A 19,733-nucleotide genomic window follows, 5' to 3' on the forward strand; every position below is an offset into this window, starting at 1 on the left:
AATTTAGTGAAAATTAAGGGTATAAAATGAAACTTAAAATTTTACAACCAACAAATTGTAACTTTTACGAAATGATAATTTATGGCTCACTTTGGGAGTAGTTTTTTTTTATTTTTTTGATTTATTTTTTGTATTTAATAAGTTTTTTCAAAAGTTATGTAAAAGATTTTTATTTTTTGGATTCGTCTTATTCGAATAATCTTTATAAAAAAAATTAAAAAGAATCTCACTAGAGAGCAAATTAAGATTCAAAGAAATTTAATGCAACTTTTAATTTTATAGGAAATATTTCCATCTAACAAAATTATTTGGATAAATTACACCCATCTCTCCAAAGTTAAAATAAAAAAAAAAATCAAAACATTGTTTTCATTTTTTTTAAAAATATTTTTCAAAAAATTTTAGGTAGCATTTGGTAGAGCTTTTATGATTTGAGAAAAGGAGTTGTATTTTGAGTTTGTGAGTTTTGGAATTATGATTTAAGTGTGAAAAATTTGTTTGGTGAAAGAGTTTTGAATTGAGTGGAGAATTTTTTATTTGACATATGATATTTAATACAAAAACTTACAACTCATAACCAAACACGCAACTCAAAATTCTATTAAAACTCATAAAAAATTTAAAAAATTATGAAAATATTTTTTTGTTGAATATATAAAAATTAAGATGTGTCAATTGCAACAAAAAAAAAAATTGCATTGTTCCGGTCAACCGGCCGGACGGCCAATGGGACGACTTGTTAGTCCAAATTTTCTCGCCTTCGACCGAGTTTTCAAAAGTGAGCATGGAATTAATTTTTAAAAGCTGCAAACAAACACCATGTAAGAACCAATGATTGAAACTACCGTTTCAAAACTCAAACAAACAGAGCCTTACTCTTTTTTTTCGTATTTTTTTGTTTTTATTGAATTTTTTTAATATTTTAAGCAATTTTTTTAAAAAAAAAATTTAGACACATAAATATACTTAAAAAGTATAATTTTCGTGATTTTTTTTTAAAATTTACTAAATACCAAAAATATAAAAATTCAATATATTTTTCATATTTTTTGTGTATTTATTAATTTTTTAAAATATTTTTTTACAAATATTTTATTTTTTAGATACATCTAAATAAGGTGTATCTAAAAAAAGTAACGAAAATGCTTAAAATTTTAAAAATATTCACTTAAAATAAAAAATAAAAAATTAAATTTTTAAAAAATTAAATTCAAAAAATCGAAACTAAACAGACTTAATATTTATAATTTTAACATAATTATATTAAATTTTCTTAACTTTTTAGTTCATATAATATTAACTCTATTTTCACCAATAAGTTATCAGCCATATAGAAGAAGAAGTGATGTAATCATACCTTCCATACTGAAAAATAATTTTATTATTATTTATTTTCACATCTGTCTTATTTTTAATCTTTTTATTGTAATGTTAATTCACCCAAATTATTTTGGTACAAGGAAGTAATCTCCACTAACATGCGCCATCACCTTCTTTGCAGTTGGCTAACATACGCATCCCCAATCTCATTCCTCTTCCTCTCCAAAAGCCACATTGCACCTGAAAACCCCCAAATAATTTTTAATTTTTTTTTAATCTCTGTAATTTCATCCCCATCGCCCCCCAAAAAAACAAAGCCACTAACATGCGCCATCACCTCCTCTCCTCCTCCATCACCATGGCCTCCTCCTCCTCCTCCTCCTCCTCCTCCTCTTCACTTTCTCTCTCTAAACCCACCACCACCCATCACCACCACCACAAGAAACCCTCCCATCTCTCAAACCCTAACCCTAGCTCCACCACCACCACCACCACCCATTGCTCCTCTATCCTCTGCAAGCACTCCCCATCAGCCACCCTCGATATTCTCATCCTCATCCTCGTCCTCTTCTCCGGCACTTTCCTCATCACCTCCTACTTCTCCTATATCTTCCACTCCCTCTCTCTCCTTCTCCCCCCTCTCTCTCACTCCCTCCTCCATGACTCCTCTCTCCTCTATTTCTTTTCCTTTCTTCTCTTCTTCCTTTTCTCCATCTTTTCCTTCGAGATCTGTTGCGGAAACAGGTCCAGGAAGTGCCACAACCCTAGCTGTAAAGGCTTGAAGAAGGCCATGGAGTTCGATTTGCAGCTCCAGACGGAGGACTGCTTGAGATCGGCTTCCGCGGCCGTCAGGGAATTCGATGAGCTGCCTTGGAAGGGAGGGACTGAGGGGAACCCTGACTATGAGTGCTTGAGGGCTGAGCTCAGGAAGATGGCGCCGCCCAACGGCCGGGCGGTGCTGCTTTTCCGGGCAAAGTGCGGCTGTCCCGTCGCCAAGCTCCAAGGGTGGGGCGCGAAACGTGGTCGTCGGCACAAGAAGTGAGTTCGATGATTTGGTTTGTTTTGCAATTTTGTTTCAATTGAGTATGTAATGCATTGGATAGAATAGAACTGATTTCATGATTCGTCACATTGCATGTTTAGCTCTTTCGTCTAATAATTTGTTAGTGAGTTGCTGTTAAAAAAAAAGATGATAGTTTGCTGGTGAATTTAACTTATTGTGGGTTCACAGTTTGTAGTTTTTCTGCTCAAATGAGCAATCACATGAAGGTTGAGAACTGGAAATACTTTTACTTGAAAGCAATTCTTATGGATGATTATGGGTTTTATTGTTAATTAGGGGTTTGATGTTTTACCAATAGGTTTATATCAGTTAGCGTAAGAAACCACATGTTTGCTTATAGTTTATAAAGAAAAAAGAAGCCTTTAGGAAAACCTAGAAAAACCCTATTGTTTTTTAATGTTATTGATTGTTATATGATCAATGTTGAACCAAATCATGACTTGGTTGATTAGGATTACCCAACAACTGTGACAGCATGACTCACCTAGGAAACCTTTCATGGATGCTTGCCTGCTCTCTTGTTGACTAGGGTATGGCTATGTTTTATGGGTAGCGACCTTTTTGTCTTTTTGATTTTTTGTACCGTTTTCCCTGAACAATGTGCCCGATTGCAGTATTCTTCAGAAGAAGGATATTGGACCTCTGTTGCACAGTATGGTATTAAATACAGGTCAATCTGAGCAGAAATCAGTTGTTTGTGCTTTTTTGCCCCTTCTGGTAGCTAGCCCCAAAAATTAATAAATATGCTTGTTTTATCCCAAGTTTGCCTTAATTTACAGGATGAGACTGTAAATTATATGCTATGGTTTGACTTCAAAGAGAATGCCCTTTTACTTAATACAAAGGTTTACTGTATCTTCTGATACTTTTGTGTACAGTTTTTTGTTTCCCCAGAAGTTTCCCTTTGTGACTACTGTAAAACATTTATAAATGTCCCTGGACAATTTCTTTCTTTGAGTGACATAAGTTCTTAACAACTTGCAGTTTTGGATTGTTTAGAGATGCAAGCAACTCATGAGGGACGTTATCCTTTATGCAGGCAGGTAGCATATCATATTTGACATTGGATTGTTCTTGTTTTTCTCAATGCTGTGATGAAAAGGGGATTTGATTTGGTTGGGTAGTTAAATTAGGTGACGTCTAGTGTGATTAGGAGGCAGGCAAGAAATCCTTCGTGCACAATGCCATATTACAACATGAACTATGTAATAATAGGTTCCAACAGTTTTGTGGGCAGGTGCTCTCGAGGGCAGTGTTTTTTAAGGCGAAAAGCGAACCGAGGTGACAAGGTCTCCTAACGCCTAACCGCAAGGTGACGAGACGAGACGAGACGAGGCGAGGCGAGGCGAGGGCTTCATCGAATTGAGGCAACCACAAAGGATATTTTTTTTAAATAAATAGTATAGACAAAAATATAAATATTTTCAAGAACCATCATGCATTTATCATTCCAAATACTAAATATCCATAAACAACAGAAAATATCCAATAAAGACAAATACAATCCACCAATCCAAAGGTTCTAAAAATCATTTTCAACATCAAGCAAATGAACTTCTTCTTCATTATCATTGACTTCATCATATCCTTCCATATCTTCTTCCTCTCCCCCATTTGAAATTGACTCTTCCTCATCAATAAGTTGTAATCTAGGTCTAGCTACTGATTTTGAAGTTAAACGACCCCTTTCTATTGCCCTTGTTGATCTAGTTCTTTGACTACTTTCCTCAACTCCAGCAGCTCTAGCAACATCATCCCATGTCAAAGTATCATCCTCAAAGACAAGTTCCTTCTCCATCCTCCCAACCAACCACTCGTTACTTTCATCAACATCTGTCAAAGCGATGGGATCAATAGTGTCACGGGAATTGTATCGACGTCTCAATACTCTATTATACTTGACAAATACCAAGTCATTCAGACGTTTTTGAGCTAACCTTTTTCTCTTTTAGGTGTGAATCTGCAAAAATTCCAACCAAATAAAAATATTCAAATTTTTACCTTGGTATTAATAAATTTATAGGTATTCATATTCACTACATTTAAAAATAGGTACTCACATGTTCAAATACACTCCAATTCCGCTCACATCTAGATGAACTACAAGTTAGGCTAAGAATTTTGATGGTAAATGTTTGCAAATGTGGCGTTTCAGAACCATATGCACTCCACCAATTAGCTGTTGATTATAACTAATTAATTAGAAAGAATATTTAAAATATAAAAAACTAACTAAAATTACTTAAGTATAAAATATAGATCACCTGGTGCCCTTGTAGTTCTCTGTCTAATGGCTAAAGCCATCCCAAAGAGACCTTCAGCTTTCTTATAGGTAGTTAACTCTGCACAAACTTTATCTTGTGTCTCACTGTTTGGGACCAACCGTTGTATGCATTTATATAGGCCTGACATGACTTCCTTATCTTTCTCAATATTCGGATTTGCGTAAAAATACTTTGGGTTTAAATAATACCCAGCTGCATGCAAAAGCCTATGCAATTGAACATTCCATCTATTGTCAATTATTTCAAAAAACTCCTTGTACTTCTCTTCATTTCCATTAAATGATTTTGTAATAGCTTCTTTAGCCCTATCCATTGCCTCATAAATGTATCCCATGGGAGGCTTTCTCTCACCATCAACCAATCGCAGCACACGAACAAGAGGACTTGATATTTTGAGAGCATAAAGAACAGTGTTCCAAAAAGAAGGCATTAATATGACTTGTGCTGTCTTTTTACCTTGTGGTTCCTTCGCCCATTTACTTGTGGTCCATTCCTCTGAAGTGAATATCTTCTTCAAGTTAGTTTGTTGTTGATGAATTCTTGATAAAGTTAGAAAAGCAGTTGCAAATCGAGTTTTTGCTGGCTTGATCAAATCCTTGCACTGGGTAAATTGCCTCATCATATTTAACAAACCAGAGCGGTTCACAATATAACCATGCACCGCAATTTCCTTTTCAAATGTCTTGTTGAAGTTGGGAATTTTGAAAATGTCCTCCAACATCAAGTCCAAGCAATGAGCTGCACATGGTGTCCAATACAAATGTGGCTACTTTGCCTCTAAAAACTTCCCTATTACAAGTTTAAAAAAAAGAACGAGTTTGAATATTCATATTGTAAGTAAGTGCTAAGTAAATGTAATCTAAGTTAATAATCGGCCAACACATTTGTTTAGGCACTATCTGTAACAACTTGAACCACGTTGGCTTCACCAATACGCTCCACAAAGTTATCAAGCAATTCAAACATCTTATTTGCATCCTTGGATAAGCTAGAAGTATCAACGGATTCAATAAACATTGGTTCTCTTGGGCAATTAATCAAAAAATTAATTAATGCCCTGTTTCTTTTGTCCTCCCACCTATCGACCATTAAAGAGCATTCATATGTTATCCAATCTTTTTTATGATCCTCCATGGTCTTATTAGTGTAGTCTACCTCTTTCTGCAAATAAGGAACCCGCACCTCATGGTAGCTTGGTGGTTTCATGCCAAGACCATATTGCCCAAAAGTTTCAACCATTGGCCCAAAACTATTGTAGTTCACAACATTGAAAGGTATACCCGTATCATACATCCACCTCGAAAACCAAACAAGAGCCCCGATCTCTCAACACCTTCTTGCTAGGATCATTATTATTAATTCTTGTTTTCTTCCCCTTGATTTTACGATTTTGCACTGCAACTTCCAGATCAGGCGTGATGTACACATCCATGGGTCCCTTTTTCTTTGGTTGTTTGGAAGTAACAGATTTGGAGGAGCTACTTTCTTGTTCTCGATGGGTAGAACCTTGAGTAAGAACAGGCCTTTTACCATGTTAATTTATCTTAAGAATTTTATCATCATCATCTTCATCATTATCCATCTCATCAAAATCAAAAACCATCCTCAATTGCACCTTTGATTGACTTTTTTGAGACATGTAGTCTTTAATCTCATCTTTGACATAAGATGGACATTTTTTTACAAGCAAAAATATTTTTATAACCACCAGCAAGATGTTGCTTGACTCGGTAAACACCGCCATTCATTTCTTTGTCACAAAAGTTGCAAATGAACTTTAAAAGGTTTTGGGGATTTACCATCCGTGCATATTGCCATGCCAGATCTTTTTTACTTTCACTCGACTTCGACATCTAATTCTAACCAACCAAGCAATTCAATGTTAAGAAACGACGAAACAATTAAAGTGCAAAGAACAAAACAATTTCAGCATAAAAAAAATTAAAGAACAACATATTTTTAGCAAAGGTAATCATGGAAAAATAGTATTTCAGCAAAATAATTATACAATTAACACAACAAAATAATTGTAAAATAACACAACAAAATAATTAAACAATTGTAAAATCAATTGAAAAAAAATTCCGCAAAATAAATAAGAAGAGAAACAAAACCAGGAAAGAAAAAAAAAGGGGGGGGGGAAGGGTCTGCCGATAGGAAAGGAAAAAAAGAGAGACAAAAACAGAGTTCTTCAAAGTAGACAAAAAAAAAAAAAAAAAAGAATTAAGAAAGGAAGAAAAAAAGAAGAGGTCTGCCGAAAAAAAAAAAAAGTTTGAAGAAGAAAACAAGACGAAAGGAAGAATAAGCAGTAGGAGAAGACAAAGAGAAGAAAGGAAGAAGAAGACTCACCTCCTTTTTCAACAAAAATGATGTCGGAAGAAAGGAAGAAGAAGAAGTAGGTAATCAGTGAGGTTCTTCGAGGCAATTGTCGACTGGAATGATGTCGACTAGGATTTTGACTTCTTATTAGTAGAAAGCAATTATAAAGTGCAACGTATGTCCCCAAATAGCACAAAAGTCATTCAAATCAAGGGCCCAGATTTGTCGAACTGAAAGCAGACAAAAACTGGTGAAGCGACGCTTCGCATCGCCTCTCGCTTCATCACCTAAGCCTCGCTTCATGCGCTTTGACCTCGCTTCACCATTTTGCCTCGCCTCAGTGGGTATGAAGCGCTACAGGGTCGCCTCGCCTCGCCTCGCTTAGTGCTTAGGAGAGCGCTTAGTCGTGCCTCTGATAACACTTCTTGAGGGGATGGGAAAATTGAAACCTTTCTTTAATGATTGGTTTTAGAAACGTTGACTGTTCCAGTGTGATGACAAATTGGAGTGGCAGACTGCCATTTAAGATGGGTTTAGTATCTGGTTGAATGCCTACTTATTGAGTTCTCTTGTTTCTTGTTCTTTCTTTGTTTGTGTTAGTTATTATTGTTGCAAGGTTCATAGTTTTGTTAATCTTCTTGCCTGGGCCTATTATATATATGTATATATATTTGATTGGCATTGGGGTGTTCGGATCAAAACCTGACTAATCCCAAGGGTGCATAGGCCTTGCTTGGGCTAATATATTAGGGACGATTATTGCTTAAATTTCTAAGTTTTATAGTTTTGCCTTGGGAAGATTAGTAATTTTTCTTACAATGACATGGGGTATTGTTGTGTGAACCCTAATGGGCTTGTCAACCATACATACATTAGTTCAAAAGCATGGTAACGGGGTTTCTTTACAGTGATTAGTTAAAGCTGTCAAGACCCAAGTGCCAAACCATGGAGTGGGAGCATGAGCATGAGCATGAATAATGATTATGAAGCACACAGTGTTATTAGAGGCGTGACTAAGCGCTCGCCTAAGCGAGAAGCGAGGCAAGGCGAGGCGAACGCTTCATCTCCACTGAGGCGAGGCGAAATGGTGAAGCGAGGTCGAAGCGTATAAAGCGAGGCTTAGGCGTCGAAGCGAGAGGCGATTAGAAGCGTTGCTTCACCAGTTTTGGTTTGCTTTCGGTTCGAAAGATCTGGGCCCTTGATTTGAATGACTTTTGTGCTATTTCTGGACATGCGTTGCACTTTATAATTGCTTTCCGACGTCGTTCCAGTCAAAGGTGAGTACCTACTTCTTCTTCCTTTCTTCTCTTCTCTTCCCCTACTGCTTCTTCCTTTCGTCTTCCCTGGTTACAGTCGAAAGAGAAGGACCTCGCTGATTACCTGATCGCTTTATACTTTTTTCTTTTTCTTTTTTTTTTCTTTTCCCCCTCTTCTTCTTTTTCGTCTTCCTGGTTCTTTCGTCTGCTCCTGAAACCCACCCACCCACCCACCCACCTCTTTTTTTCTTTCCCTCTTCTTCTTTTTCGGTAGACCCCCCCTCCCTTTTTTTTTTTCTTGGTTCTTGTTTTGTTTCTCTTGTTATTAATTTTGCTGAAATTTTTTTCAATTTATTTCACTAAATTGATTTTACAATTGTTTAATTATTTTGTTGTGCCTGTGTTATTTTATAATTATTTTGCTATGTTAATTGTATAATTAATTTGCTGAAACACTATTTAAATCAGTTATTTTGCTGAAAAATTTCAATTAATTTGCTGAAAAAATTATTTAAATCAGTTAATTATTTGGAAAAAAAATCACTATTTAAATCAGTTAAGTATTTTGCTATTTTACTATTTAATTATTTTTCTTTGCATTTCAATTAATTTTACTATTTTTCCATTATTTTGTTGTGTTAACTGTTTAATTATTGTTTTGTTGGATATTTTCTTTTATTTATGGATATTTAGTATTTGGAATGATAACTGCATGATGGTTCTTGAAAATATTTATATTTTTGTCTATACCATTTATTTAAAAAAAATATCCTTACTGGTCGCCCCAATTCGCCTCGCCTCGCCTCATCGTCTCGCGCTTAGGCGTTAGGAGACTTTGTCGCCTCAGTTCGCTTTTCGCCTTAAAAAACACTGGAAGCACAAACACGGGACACGACACAGATACACAAGGACACGTAGACACATAATTTTTCAAAAAATGAGAGACACGACACGCTGGAGACACGCTCAAAATATATAATTTTAATTATTTTTTATATAACATAAAAATAAAATAAAAAATAAAAGTAAAAATTAAAATTAAAATAAAAACCTTCACTATTAAATGTAGAATTTAATAAGTGTTAGGTATCGAAAGAAAAAGAACATTAACAAAAGAGAGTAGGAAATATTTTAGCCTTATTTGATTTGTATTTGAGAAACATGTTTTGAGATAAAAAGTACGAAAATTTGTTTGGTTTGGTTTTTTCTCAAAAGATGTTTTGAAAAATTATTTTGAGAGAGAGTTTTGGAAAAAGTGATTGATTTGATGTGTATGAGAGAGATTTGTTTGGAAAATTTGTAAACCAAACAAGTTTTGGAAAAAAAATTTGGGAAAATTTGTTTGGTTTGATTACTTTTGAAAACTTAGTTGTAGAGAATTTTTCCCAAAATTTTTTGAGAAACACAAACCAAACAAGGCCTTTATTTTTTGAGATAGTTATTGTTCAAGCTTAATGAAAGACAACATCCCACTTGAGCGTCTCACTTTTCTTATTAAACAAAAAAGTAAAGAGAATGGCTCTCTCTCTCTCCCCATCTTTGGCTCTCTATCTCCATCTTTGGCTCTCCCCATCACAGGTTCTCTCTCTCCATTGCTGGTCTCTCTCCCTTAAAACATCTAGATTACAGCTTTGAATCGAACCCTAGGGTCATTTTCTGGGTGGAATCGACTTTGCGAAGTTGGGTTTCACCTCTCCTTCGATTTAGTCCAGTTCGTGACTAGGTTTTGCATCTAGATCGTAGCTTCGCGACTCGACTTGCTTTGCGAAGTTGGGTTCTAGCCCTCTCTCTCTCTCTCACAAGCTTTCGAACAATCTCAACGTGCCCAAGACGAGTCCGAGAGGGAGCGGGGGAAAAAAAAAAGGACGACTGCATGTCGGACGTGTGTCCACTGCGTGTTGAACACGTGTTAGTGTTCGACACGTGTCTGACGCTGGTACATAGCCCTTGGAAATGTGTCAGTGCTTCATAGAATAATGATTTCCACTATATAAAATAGTTTGTGTTTAAGTGGTATTTATTTATATATTTATTAAGATACATTTTGCTCTTGCTAACTGTTTGAAAATTTATATGCAATGTGTAAAGAGGAAATTTTTCCAAAAAAAAAAAAAGTGTAAAGAGGAAAGAAGCTTCATGCTTACAAATGATTCTCCCAAGCTTAGTGGTTGGCAACCCATCATGTTTTAGGTTGTTTATGTTTTCAATTCTTCTTGCATGTATCTTTAAAAGATTGTAGTTATGGGAGCATGTTACATGTATCTAAATTTCCTATGTGGCAAGCCACCTATTCATAATAAGTCATGAAATGAAAATTGGCTCTATGGCTTGCCTTGTTTGAATGCGCATATCTTCTCACCTTTGTTGACTTTGCTTTGTGCCTTGCCCTGCTCATTGCAGGATTGGAAGGGCAGACTGATGTTGTCATGCCAAACTTAGATTGGGATTAGGGTTTAAGACCTCAGGGACCTTGGCCCCGCACCTTGCTCGTTGCAATCAATGATTGCAAGGGCACCTTAATGCTACATTGCCAGCCTAGGCTGGGAACATGGCCTGGGAACTCATTGGGGTTGCAAGCTATGATCTAATAATTGATTTGATGTGCTCCACAAGATGTATACATGCCCATCTCTGTTATTAGAATCTTATGATTCGCGATTTGATTCACGATTCGATTCTCAAATTTTGCAAAATCGATACGAATCTATGGGTGAATCTATTTTGAAAGTGAATCAAGATTCGATTCCCTTTTTACAATTCATGCAATTTTTGAAATTATTGTGTCCTATGTATTTTCGACTCTTTTTTTCTCCATTTTTTTTAGTGAAAATGACATTATACAACTTCTAATAGCGTTTATTACCAAAATAACCAACATATATACATAATTTGTTGTTATTTTAGTTATCATGAAATTTTTAAGAGGATCCAATCAGATTCAGTCAGACGCAACATATTTTTAACCTTTCTTCTCATTTTTTTTCCCCTTCAAAAAATCATAATATGTCTTCTAAAGATGTTTAAGATTAAAGTTGCACTATGAATTATTTATTGCTATTTTATTAAATTGAATATAATTGAATATTACATGTGTGAGGTCAATTATACCTTTTAAAATACTTTAGGCTTTAAAATAAAATATTTTAAATAATTCTTTCTTATTATTTGCTCACTGTTACTTAGAAAAGTATGTATGTTTATTGTCCAAATATCAACTTTGTTGTTAATTATTGTTACTTTGGAAATTGATAATTTGTCTATTTGGTTATTATCTTTATTAAGAATGGTTGATAAGAAATATCTAAAAAAGAAAAAATGTAAGATGGTGATCATACATAGGAACCTTTGTTAACTTCTTACCTATTAAACTACGTGATTATCATTCAAAATAACATTTTCATTGATTTAAGTCTAAATATTTCATATTCATCAGACATATTTAACATCTAAATATGTAGATATATGTTTTTAAATAATTTAGAAAAAGTGGCTGAATCTTTACGATTCGTGATTCGATTCGTGATTCGGTATGAGGCTATTTTGATTCACGATACGAATCCCGATTTGACAGCTATGATGTCCACCCAAACTTCGCCATAACTCTAATGAAAAACCCTGAAATGTATGAGAGCTTGTTCTGTCTTCCACTCTTCCTCAAATTGTGTTCTGGAGGTTGACCATAAATCCAAAGGAGTTCTTCCCTATTCACTTGGTCTTTGCTGGTGCCTAACGAATCCTCTAGCTGCCTTGTTTATTTGATTCGATGAAATTTAGTGATTAACCTAAGTGCATCATTTTTGTTGTATTTATCGTTTCCAGAAAAAGTTAATCTCGCCTCATTGCATGGACAATATATTGAGGAGGTTGGTTCACACTGTTTACCCATGATATTGATTGACTGAGTTGGTTATATACTGTCAGAGTTGCTGATGTGAGTTTCCGTGACATTTATATTTGGTAATACTAATACCAGTGATTGTCTGGCCACATTACTAACACCACCCTTAAGATTGGATTTATGGATACTTGTGCACCTAGTAAAGGGGGTTTGAAATAGAGGGTTTTCTGGGGGAGATACAGTGTCCAGGTTGGATTTTTTAGATCAAATAGGACTAGCTGGTGGTTCACACTGCTTACCCATGATATTGATAGAATGTGTGGCTTACATGCTGTCAGGGTTGCTAATAGTGAGTTTCCATGACATCCTATTAGTAATACCAGTCATTGTTAGGCCACATTACTAATACCACCTTTAAGATTGGATATGTGGTACTTGTGCCAAACATTGTGTTACCAGATCAAAAATATTCTTAGTTACTGTACAACTACTGTCTTGTGCTTTGCCTTTGATCATCTTTGTCCCAATTTTACTTACTCATTAGAAATGGGTGTTAGAATTTACCTACACCTACCACCACCTACTACCACACCTACTACACCTACCACCAATTTACCCTCACCTACTCCTCACCTACTACCCAAACCCTCTCCTATATAATGAGCTACTCTGATTTGTAATATATAAAACAATAATCTTGTAATACATCAATCAATAATACATAAATTCTTACATGGTATCAGAGCAAGGTTAAAGATCTTGGTGTTCTTCGCCTTCCGGCGGGCGGCAACCTTGCCTTGACCGCCCGCCGGATCTCAACCAATTCAAACCTCTCTCTTCCTTTGTGTCTCTGGCAGCTCAGTTGAATTCTTTAAAATCACCACCTTCTGAGTTCAACAAATCTTCCATTAATGGCTGCTTCCGAACCTATTATGAGGCTTCTCTTCATCTTCTCTCTCCTCTTCATCCTCCTCACACCTTCTCATTCAATTCCTCTGCACAATCTGTATCTTAAAAGGCAAGCTTCAATCCTTGTTTCTCTCAAACAATCGTTTGAACCTCCAATCCCCTGCCATCACCGATCTTCGCACCCTGTGTGTGTGTGTGTATGGTGTGTGATGGCAGCAGTGGTGTGGGATGTATGCGCATGTCGTGTATATGAGTGTATCCTCAGTGTATCTGTGTGTGTGTTTACTGTGTGCTAATGTGTAGCAATGTCGTGTGTATCAGTGTGTTGTGCGTACTGTGTCCATATCAATGTGTGTGAGAGGTCTGCCTGTGTCTGTGTGTGTGTGAATGGTGAAGCTCAGTGTGTGTGTGGCTTGTTCTTTGAATTTCAACACCGAGAGAGAGAGAGAGGTATGTGTTGTCTTTTTCTTTTAGTTCCTTAGATCATGTTCACCCATGTGATCCCCTCTACCCAAAACAAATAAAATAAATAAATAAATCAGCAAATGCATTGAACATTCGGGCCACCCAATTTACTATTTTTATTATTATTATATATATATATATACTTTTCCATTTTAATATATTTTCCATCCACCACCATCATCATTTATTTTTATTTTTATTTTATTTTTATTTTTATTTTTTTTTTTTGCTAAAAGTGGCCAGACAATATAAGTTATTCCAGGTAACTTTGTTTTCCACTAGCTTTTATTCCAACATCATGATTGAGTTATGATCTGAATTTGTGAACACAGAATGCTGTTATCCACCATCTCTGTTTTTTTTTTTTTTTTTTTTTTTTCTCTTTTTCTTCTTTCCACCGCCCCACTTTTCCTGAACCTCAACTTTTTATTTTTCTTAAAAAAAAAAAAAAAAAAAAAAAAAAAAAAAAAAAAAAAACCTTCTATTCATTCCATCTAATTTTTCTACTCCGTCTTGTCCCTTCACGCCATTTGGATTTGCACAATACACTCCTTTTATTCATCTCGGGATCAACCCCGATCACCCTTTTACCCCAAAAAAAAAAAAAAAACAAAAAAACAAAAAAAAAAAAAAAAAAAACATCCACATCCACAGTGGGATTTTTCTTCTCTACTCTGCTGCAGGTCTCTTCTTCTTGCCTCCGTCTTGAACAGTCCTTGACGGTGCTGCCTCAGTGCTTCCTAGTCCACCGAGCACATTCACTCCCCCCTGCTCCTCCACTGCAGCATAAGGCGGACCTCCAAATCGGAACATCACGGTGGCCTTCCGCTTCAGCTCCTTGTTTTCTGCCTTCAGCACACTTATCTCTGCTCGCGCATCCTTATACATGCGCTGGAGCAGAGCCAGCTGGGAGTTTAACTGCTGCACCTCATTTGTTCTACTCTGCAGCCGATTCGACAAATTTGTGACCGCCGTCATGCTTTCCACACATGCCTTCAAAGTATACTGATTGGCCTCCACATCCGACAACACTGCCATTCTTTGCTCCACCGACTGCATCGGAAAGTTCAATGGAGTAAACCCAGTGGTGTTTGGTTGCGGTTCACGGGACACCGCACCAGTTATTTCTCTTGTGGGCTCGTTCAGTTCTGGAAAGAGCGTGAGCAGGTTCTGGGTAGCTGGACGGGAAGAAGAGGCCATGTTTTGGGTTGCTAAATGTTTCAGAGCAGGGTTTACAGAGTGTTTCAAGATTTGCCGCTCTTAGAGACAAGCTCTCCGAGAGTTCAGAGGTTTCAGACTGGTTTGCATAGCCTCTGCCTCAACCTTGGTTTAAATAGCCAGGGCCGATCCGCGCATCGCGCGCCACTTGCCGACAGACGACAAACGGGCACGCAAGCCAAGGCGCCCACGTGCCTCGCCATCATATCTGGCACGACTTTTTATGTATTGGGCACGCCTTTTGATGGCACGCCTTTTGATGGATTGGGCACACCTTTTGAGGGTGCTACTTTTTAAGGGTCCGACAAGACTCTGTAAACTGTCCCGACATTGATTCCGGTTAGCTCCTTTATGGGTCCGACAAGACTCTGTAAACTGTCCCGACATAGATTCCGGTTAGTTTCTACAAGGGTCCGACAAGACTCTGTAAACTGTCCCGACATAGATTCCGGTTAGTTTCTACAAGGGTCCGACAAGACTCTGTAAACTGTCCCGACATTGATTCCGGTTAGTTTCTACAAGGGTCCAGCAAGACTCTGTAAACTGTCACCACAACTGTCACAGCATTGTCTGCTACAACGGTCCGACATGACCCCATAAACTGTCTTCTACAACGGTCCGACATGACCCCATAAACTGTCTTCTACAACGGTCCGACATGACCCCATAAACTGTCTTCTACATCGGTCTGACACCGCCATCCAGTGTCCTCTACACCGTTATGACACCCCCATACAGTGTCCTCTACAACGTTATGACACCACCATACAGTGTCCTCTACAACGTTATGACACCACCATTCAGTGTCTTCACCAATGGTCTGACACGACCATACAGTGTCTCCTATCCTTTTTTTTATTTTTATGTATTTTCTTGTTTTGTTCCTCTCTTCAAACTCAAGTTGGTTAGTTTCTATCCTCCTTGAGTTTGCGGGGGGCTGTTAGAATTTACCTACACCTACCACCACCTACTACCACACCTACTACACCTACCACCAATTTACCCTCACCTACTCCTCACCTACTACCCAAACCCTCTCCTATATAATGAGCTACTCTGATTTGTAATATATAAAACAATAATCTTGTAATACATCAATCAATAATACATAAATTCTTACAATGGGTTATAAATCTTGATAGCTGAACCACTTGGATGACATGGCTTTGCTGATTATGATTTGTTATATACGTTATAGTAATCTAGAAGCATTTGGGCTTGGACAGTGGTGATGGGAACTTCTTTGGGGGTCGGTCTGATTTTGTTCACACACCTTGTTAGGTTGTGTGAACAGAATCCACCTTCTGATTGGTCCAAAGCAGTGGGTTCAACTTCAAGTACTTAAGTGGGGTCAATACACTTCTTGGATCAGGGCCAACTACTTTGGATGAATCACAACATGTGTGTGAACAAAACCATTTTCCTACTGTGGAGTAGTTCTGTGTGAACAAAATCATTTTCCTATCGTGGAGTAGTTCTGTGTGAACAAAACCATTTTCCTATTGTGGACTAGTTCCTTGTTCAATGTCCTGTCCTAGAGAAACAGGTTTCTTTGAGTATCCGACCAGATATGAGACTCATTAATAAAGGTGACCCGCTGTCAGAATGGAGTGTATTTCGAAGAAGTTTGGGTTTTGGGAATATTTAGGAACTGAAGAATATATCAATGTCTTTTTACATAATAGGTGAACACTAGTCAATGAGTAGATAATTATTTTCTGCTGCCATGAATAATTCTCTTATTCTATCAAGCAACATTCACAATCTTATTAGGAAGCATGGAAATTGAATTCTATAGTCATCATCCAATGTAAAGACTTTTTGCTTATCAGATGAGAATAATCGTTAGCTGTTGTTCTAATGCATTGCTTCCCTGTTAAGAATAGTTTAATAAGAAAAATTATCACAAAGAAAAAAGAAATGTAAAAGACACAGTTTTGAGAAACAAAAAGGACTTAATCCCATTAAGCATTTTGGCTGTGGCTTAATTCATTTTGATTTCTTGAATTACTGTGGACATTATTTGCTTTTAATATGCTATTGATTTGATATGCTAACGAAGCCATTTGTAGATGTTTTTACTTGTTTAATTACTTGACATTGTACTTGAGAATTCCGTCTTTGTGGTCCTATGTTTAGATTTCACAAACTGTCCCTATGCACTGTCGATATGGTTACTTGCAACTGTATGCTATGCATAGTACTTGGTAAAATTTTCTTTATTTTTATTATTTTTTTCTTTTTTTGTCGTTGTTATGATTGTATGATTGTAACGTTTACAGTGCTCTTTATCTACAGGGGTCTGACTATAAATGGGGGAGATCATCGCTGATTGTTCCTGATGACTCCATCAACTGGGTCTCATACATATGTTTCTCCTTTTACTGTCTCGTTTTCCTTTCAGTTTCTGGAATTTCTTTCACCTGTAAAACTTATATATTTAATTAGGACGATTCTTTTTCTTTTTCTTTTTCTTTTTCTTTTTCTTTTTCTTTTTCTTTTTAATCTTACAGATGACATTGTATCTCCTTGAACTTTGTCCAAAACTGTCCTCGTAGGCACATTGTCATTGGGCATTCTCGCCTTTCTGAGAGGATTTGCCAGACAAGATGCAAATAAATATATGAATTAGCAAAGTGGATGATGATATAAATTCTAACCTTCTAATGAATTAACAGGTTTGGGTTTAATCAAGTTTTTTAATTTTTTATTTTTGGCATCTTTATGACACCACCAGTTGTGGTTGTGCCGTTTTACTGGTAAGGGAAAAAAAAAAAATAGCAATGGCAATGCTTGGTGTTTAGGATTGAGTGAGTGGTCATACATAACACATATAGAGCAAGTAATATATTTACAATTTAATCATTTTAAATTTTCTTCTTTTTAACCACAAAAAAAAAAAAAAAATTAAATAATCACCATATTTGTTTCCAGTTTTTTTAATACACTTTTTTAAAAATTCTACTTTTTTTGTTTTTTTGTATTTTTTTTTTTTGTTTTTATTGAATTTTTTTAATATTTTAAGTAATTTTTTTTAATTTTTAGATATAGCTAACATAAATATACTTAAAAAAATATAATTTTTCGTGATTTTTTTTTTTTAAATTTCACTAAATACAAAAAATATATAATAAAAAAAAGAAAGAAAATTTAGTATATTTTTTTATACTTTTGTGTATTTATTAATTTTTAAAAATATTTTTTCACAAATATTTTATATTTTAGATGCATCTAAGTAAGGTGCATCTAAAAAAGTGAAAAAAAAAAAACTTAAGGTTGCGTTTGATAGAGCTTTCCAACTATGATTTAAGAGTAGGAGTTGCATTTTGAGTTTATGAGTTTTAGAATTATGATTTGAGTGTGGAAAATTTGTTTGGTGAAAGAGTTTTGAATTGAATGGGAAATTTTTGATGTGACATGATATTTGATACAAAAACTTACAACTCATAACCAAACATACAACTCAAAATTCAATTAAAACACATAAAAAAATTAAAAATTAAGAAAATATTTTTTTTGAATATATAAAAATTAACATATGTCAATTGCAAAAAAAATAAAATAAAATTGCACTGTTCTGGTCAATCGGCTAGACAACCCCGGTGGAACGATCGGCTAATCCAAATTTTCCCGCTTTCAATCATGTTTTCAAAAGTAAGTGTGGAATTAAGTTTTAAAATTCATAAACAAACGCCGTGTTCAAATTAAGCTCTAGAACGTTAGTTCCAGAGCTGTACCAAACACAGTCTTTATGATTGCATTTTTGGCTCCGTGGAAAAATTATTGTGTGTCATGTGGCAACATGGGTAGGGCCAGTACAAAACTGATTTATAAGCATGTCATGTAAGATTTTGATAGCGTTTAGTAGAGTTTTAGACATGATTTGATAATAGAGTTATTTTAAGTTTGTGAGTTTTAGAATTATGATTTGAGCGTAGAAAATTTGTTTGGTTATGAGTTTTAAATTGAGTTTTGAGTTAAGTGTTGAATTGAGTTTTGAATGTTTAATGTGACATGTAAAATAAGAAAATTTGTTTGGTTAAGAGTTTTGAAAATTCAAACTCTTTTTAACATTCAAATTAAAAAAAAAATGTCATTTTGGTATATAAAAAATAATTTTTATATTTAAAAAATATCAAAAATAAATATATATTTTTTTTCCCCAAATAATAGGTAGTGATTGACGATTGGCAATTGCAAAAAAAAATTAAAAAATTACACTGTTCCGGTCAACTGGCCGGATGTCCAGAGGAACGTTCGGAAAGATGATCGGATAAACCCAAAATTCAAAAATTCCCTGCTTTAAAAAATGGAGAGAGAGAGAGAGAGAGAGAGAGAGAGAAGCCAAACATGAAGGAAAATTATATTTTGAAAATGTGTGGTAGAATCACAGTTTAAAAACTCCATCCAAGCATGAAATGCAAATGGAGGAGTAGAATTATATTTATAGAGCATAACCAAACACAGTCTAAAATTTTAAAAATATTCACTAAAAATAAAAATATACGAAAAATAAAAAATTAAGTTCAAAAAATTAAAATCAAATATACTGAATGGTTTTGTTGTACATGTTAAGAAATTTTGCCATGACTTGGTTGTGAGGACTGCTGTTACTTCATTCAGAATGATTTCTATAAACAACTCTAATTTATCTCCTCACACAGTTGCTTCATATATTTTGCATTATTTTCAAGCAAATACAAAGACTTCTGCATTTATTTATTTATTTATTTTACTCTTTCTCTGTGCAAATTCTAGAATTTTTATGCAAATTTGAATCAAGGACTTTGGCATATGCTAGGGAGGTAGTATTGTAACCAAGTCTTGAACGCTCAATATTTCTCCTTACAAAGATTCGAGCAACTGCCCTCCTTTGTTGTCGGTTTATGAATTCGAATTAATTTAAACTTAGGTTGGGAAGTGGGTTGACTTTTTAGATTTTTTACTTTTTAATTTTTTTTTACTATTTTAGTCTGGGCTAAAAAGTCTGATTTGGGAAAGACTTTTAACTTTTTTTTATTTTTTTGTGAGAAAAAGAATGTAATAATTATGAGTTAGAT

The 19,733-nt window shown here is 35.3% G+C and overlaps 1 protein-coding gene across 3 annotated transcripts; it reads left to right on the top strand.

The window, feature by feature from the left end:
- Positions 1–1,398: 1,398 nt before the first annotated feature.
- On the top strand, positions 1,399–17,309 carry LOC114262635 (uncharacterized protein At5g19025). Of its 3 annotated transcripts, none has more exons than XM_028203010.2 (3): positions 1,424–2,358; positions 3,368–3,426; positions 16,972–17,309. In XM_028203010.2, exons 1-2 carry the CDS (start codon positions 1,646–1,648, stop codon positions 3,399–3,401), a joined length of 747 nt encoding a protein of 248 aa, XP_028058811.1. In that variant the 5' UTR covers positions 1,424–1,645; the 3' UTR covers positions 3,402–3,426; positions 16,972–17,309. The 3 variants fall into 3 exon arrangements, with proteins under 3 accessions (XP_028058810.1, XP_028058811.1, XP_028058812.1); XM_028203011.2 differs by having other exon boundaries at positions 3,368–3,422; XM_028203009.2 differs by lacking the exon at positions 3,368–3,426 and having other exon boundaries at positions 1,399–2,358.
- Positions 17,310–19,733: the final 2,424 nt, after the last annotated feature.

This window comes from Camellia sinensis, chromosome 6 (assembly GCF_055761805.1).
Source record: "Camellia sinensis isolate YWXY chromosome 6, ASM5576180v1, whole genome shotgun sequence".
NCBI lineage: Eukaryota > Viridiplantae > Streptophyta > Magnoliopsida > Ericales > Theaceae > Camellia > Camellia sinensis.

Bases quoted from the DNA above. Each gene is read 5' to 3' on its own strand.
- LOC114262635 (XM_028203009.2), top strand. From the start codon at position 1,646: ATGCGCCATCACCTCCTCTCCTCCTCCATCACCATGGCCTCCTCCTCC. The intron at 2,359-16,971 runs GTGAGTTCGATG...CTTTATCTACAG, and splicing joins CGTGGTCGTCGGCACAAGAA to GGGTCTGACTATAAATGGGG.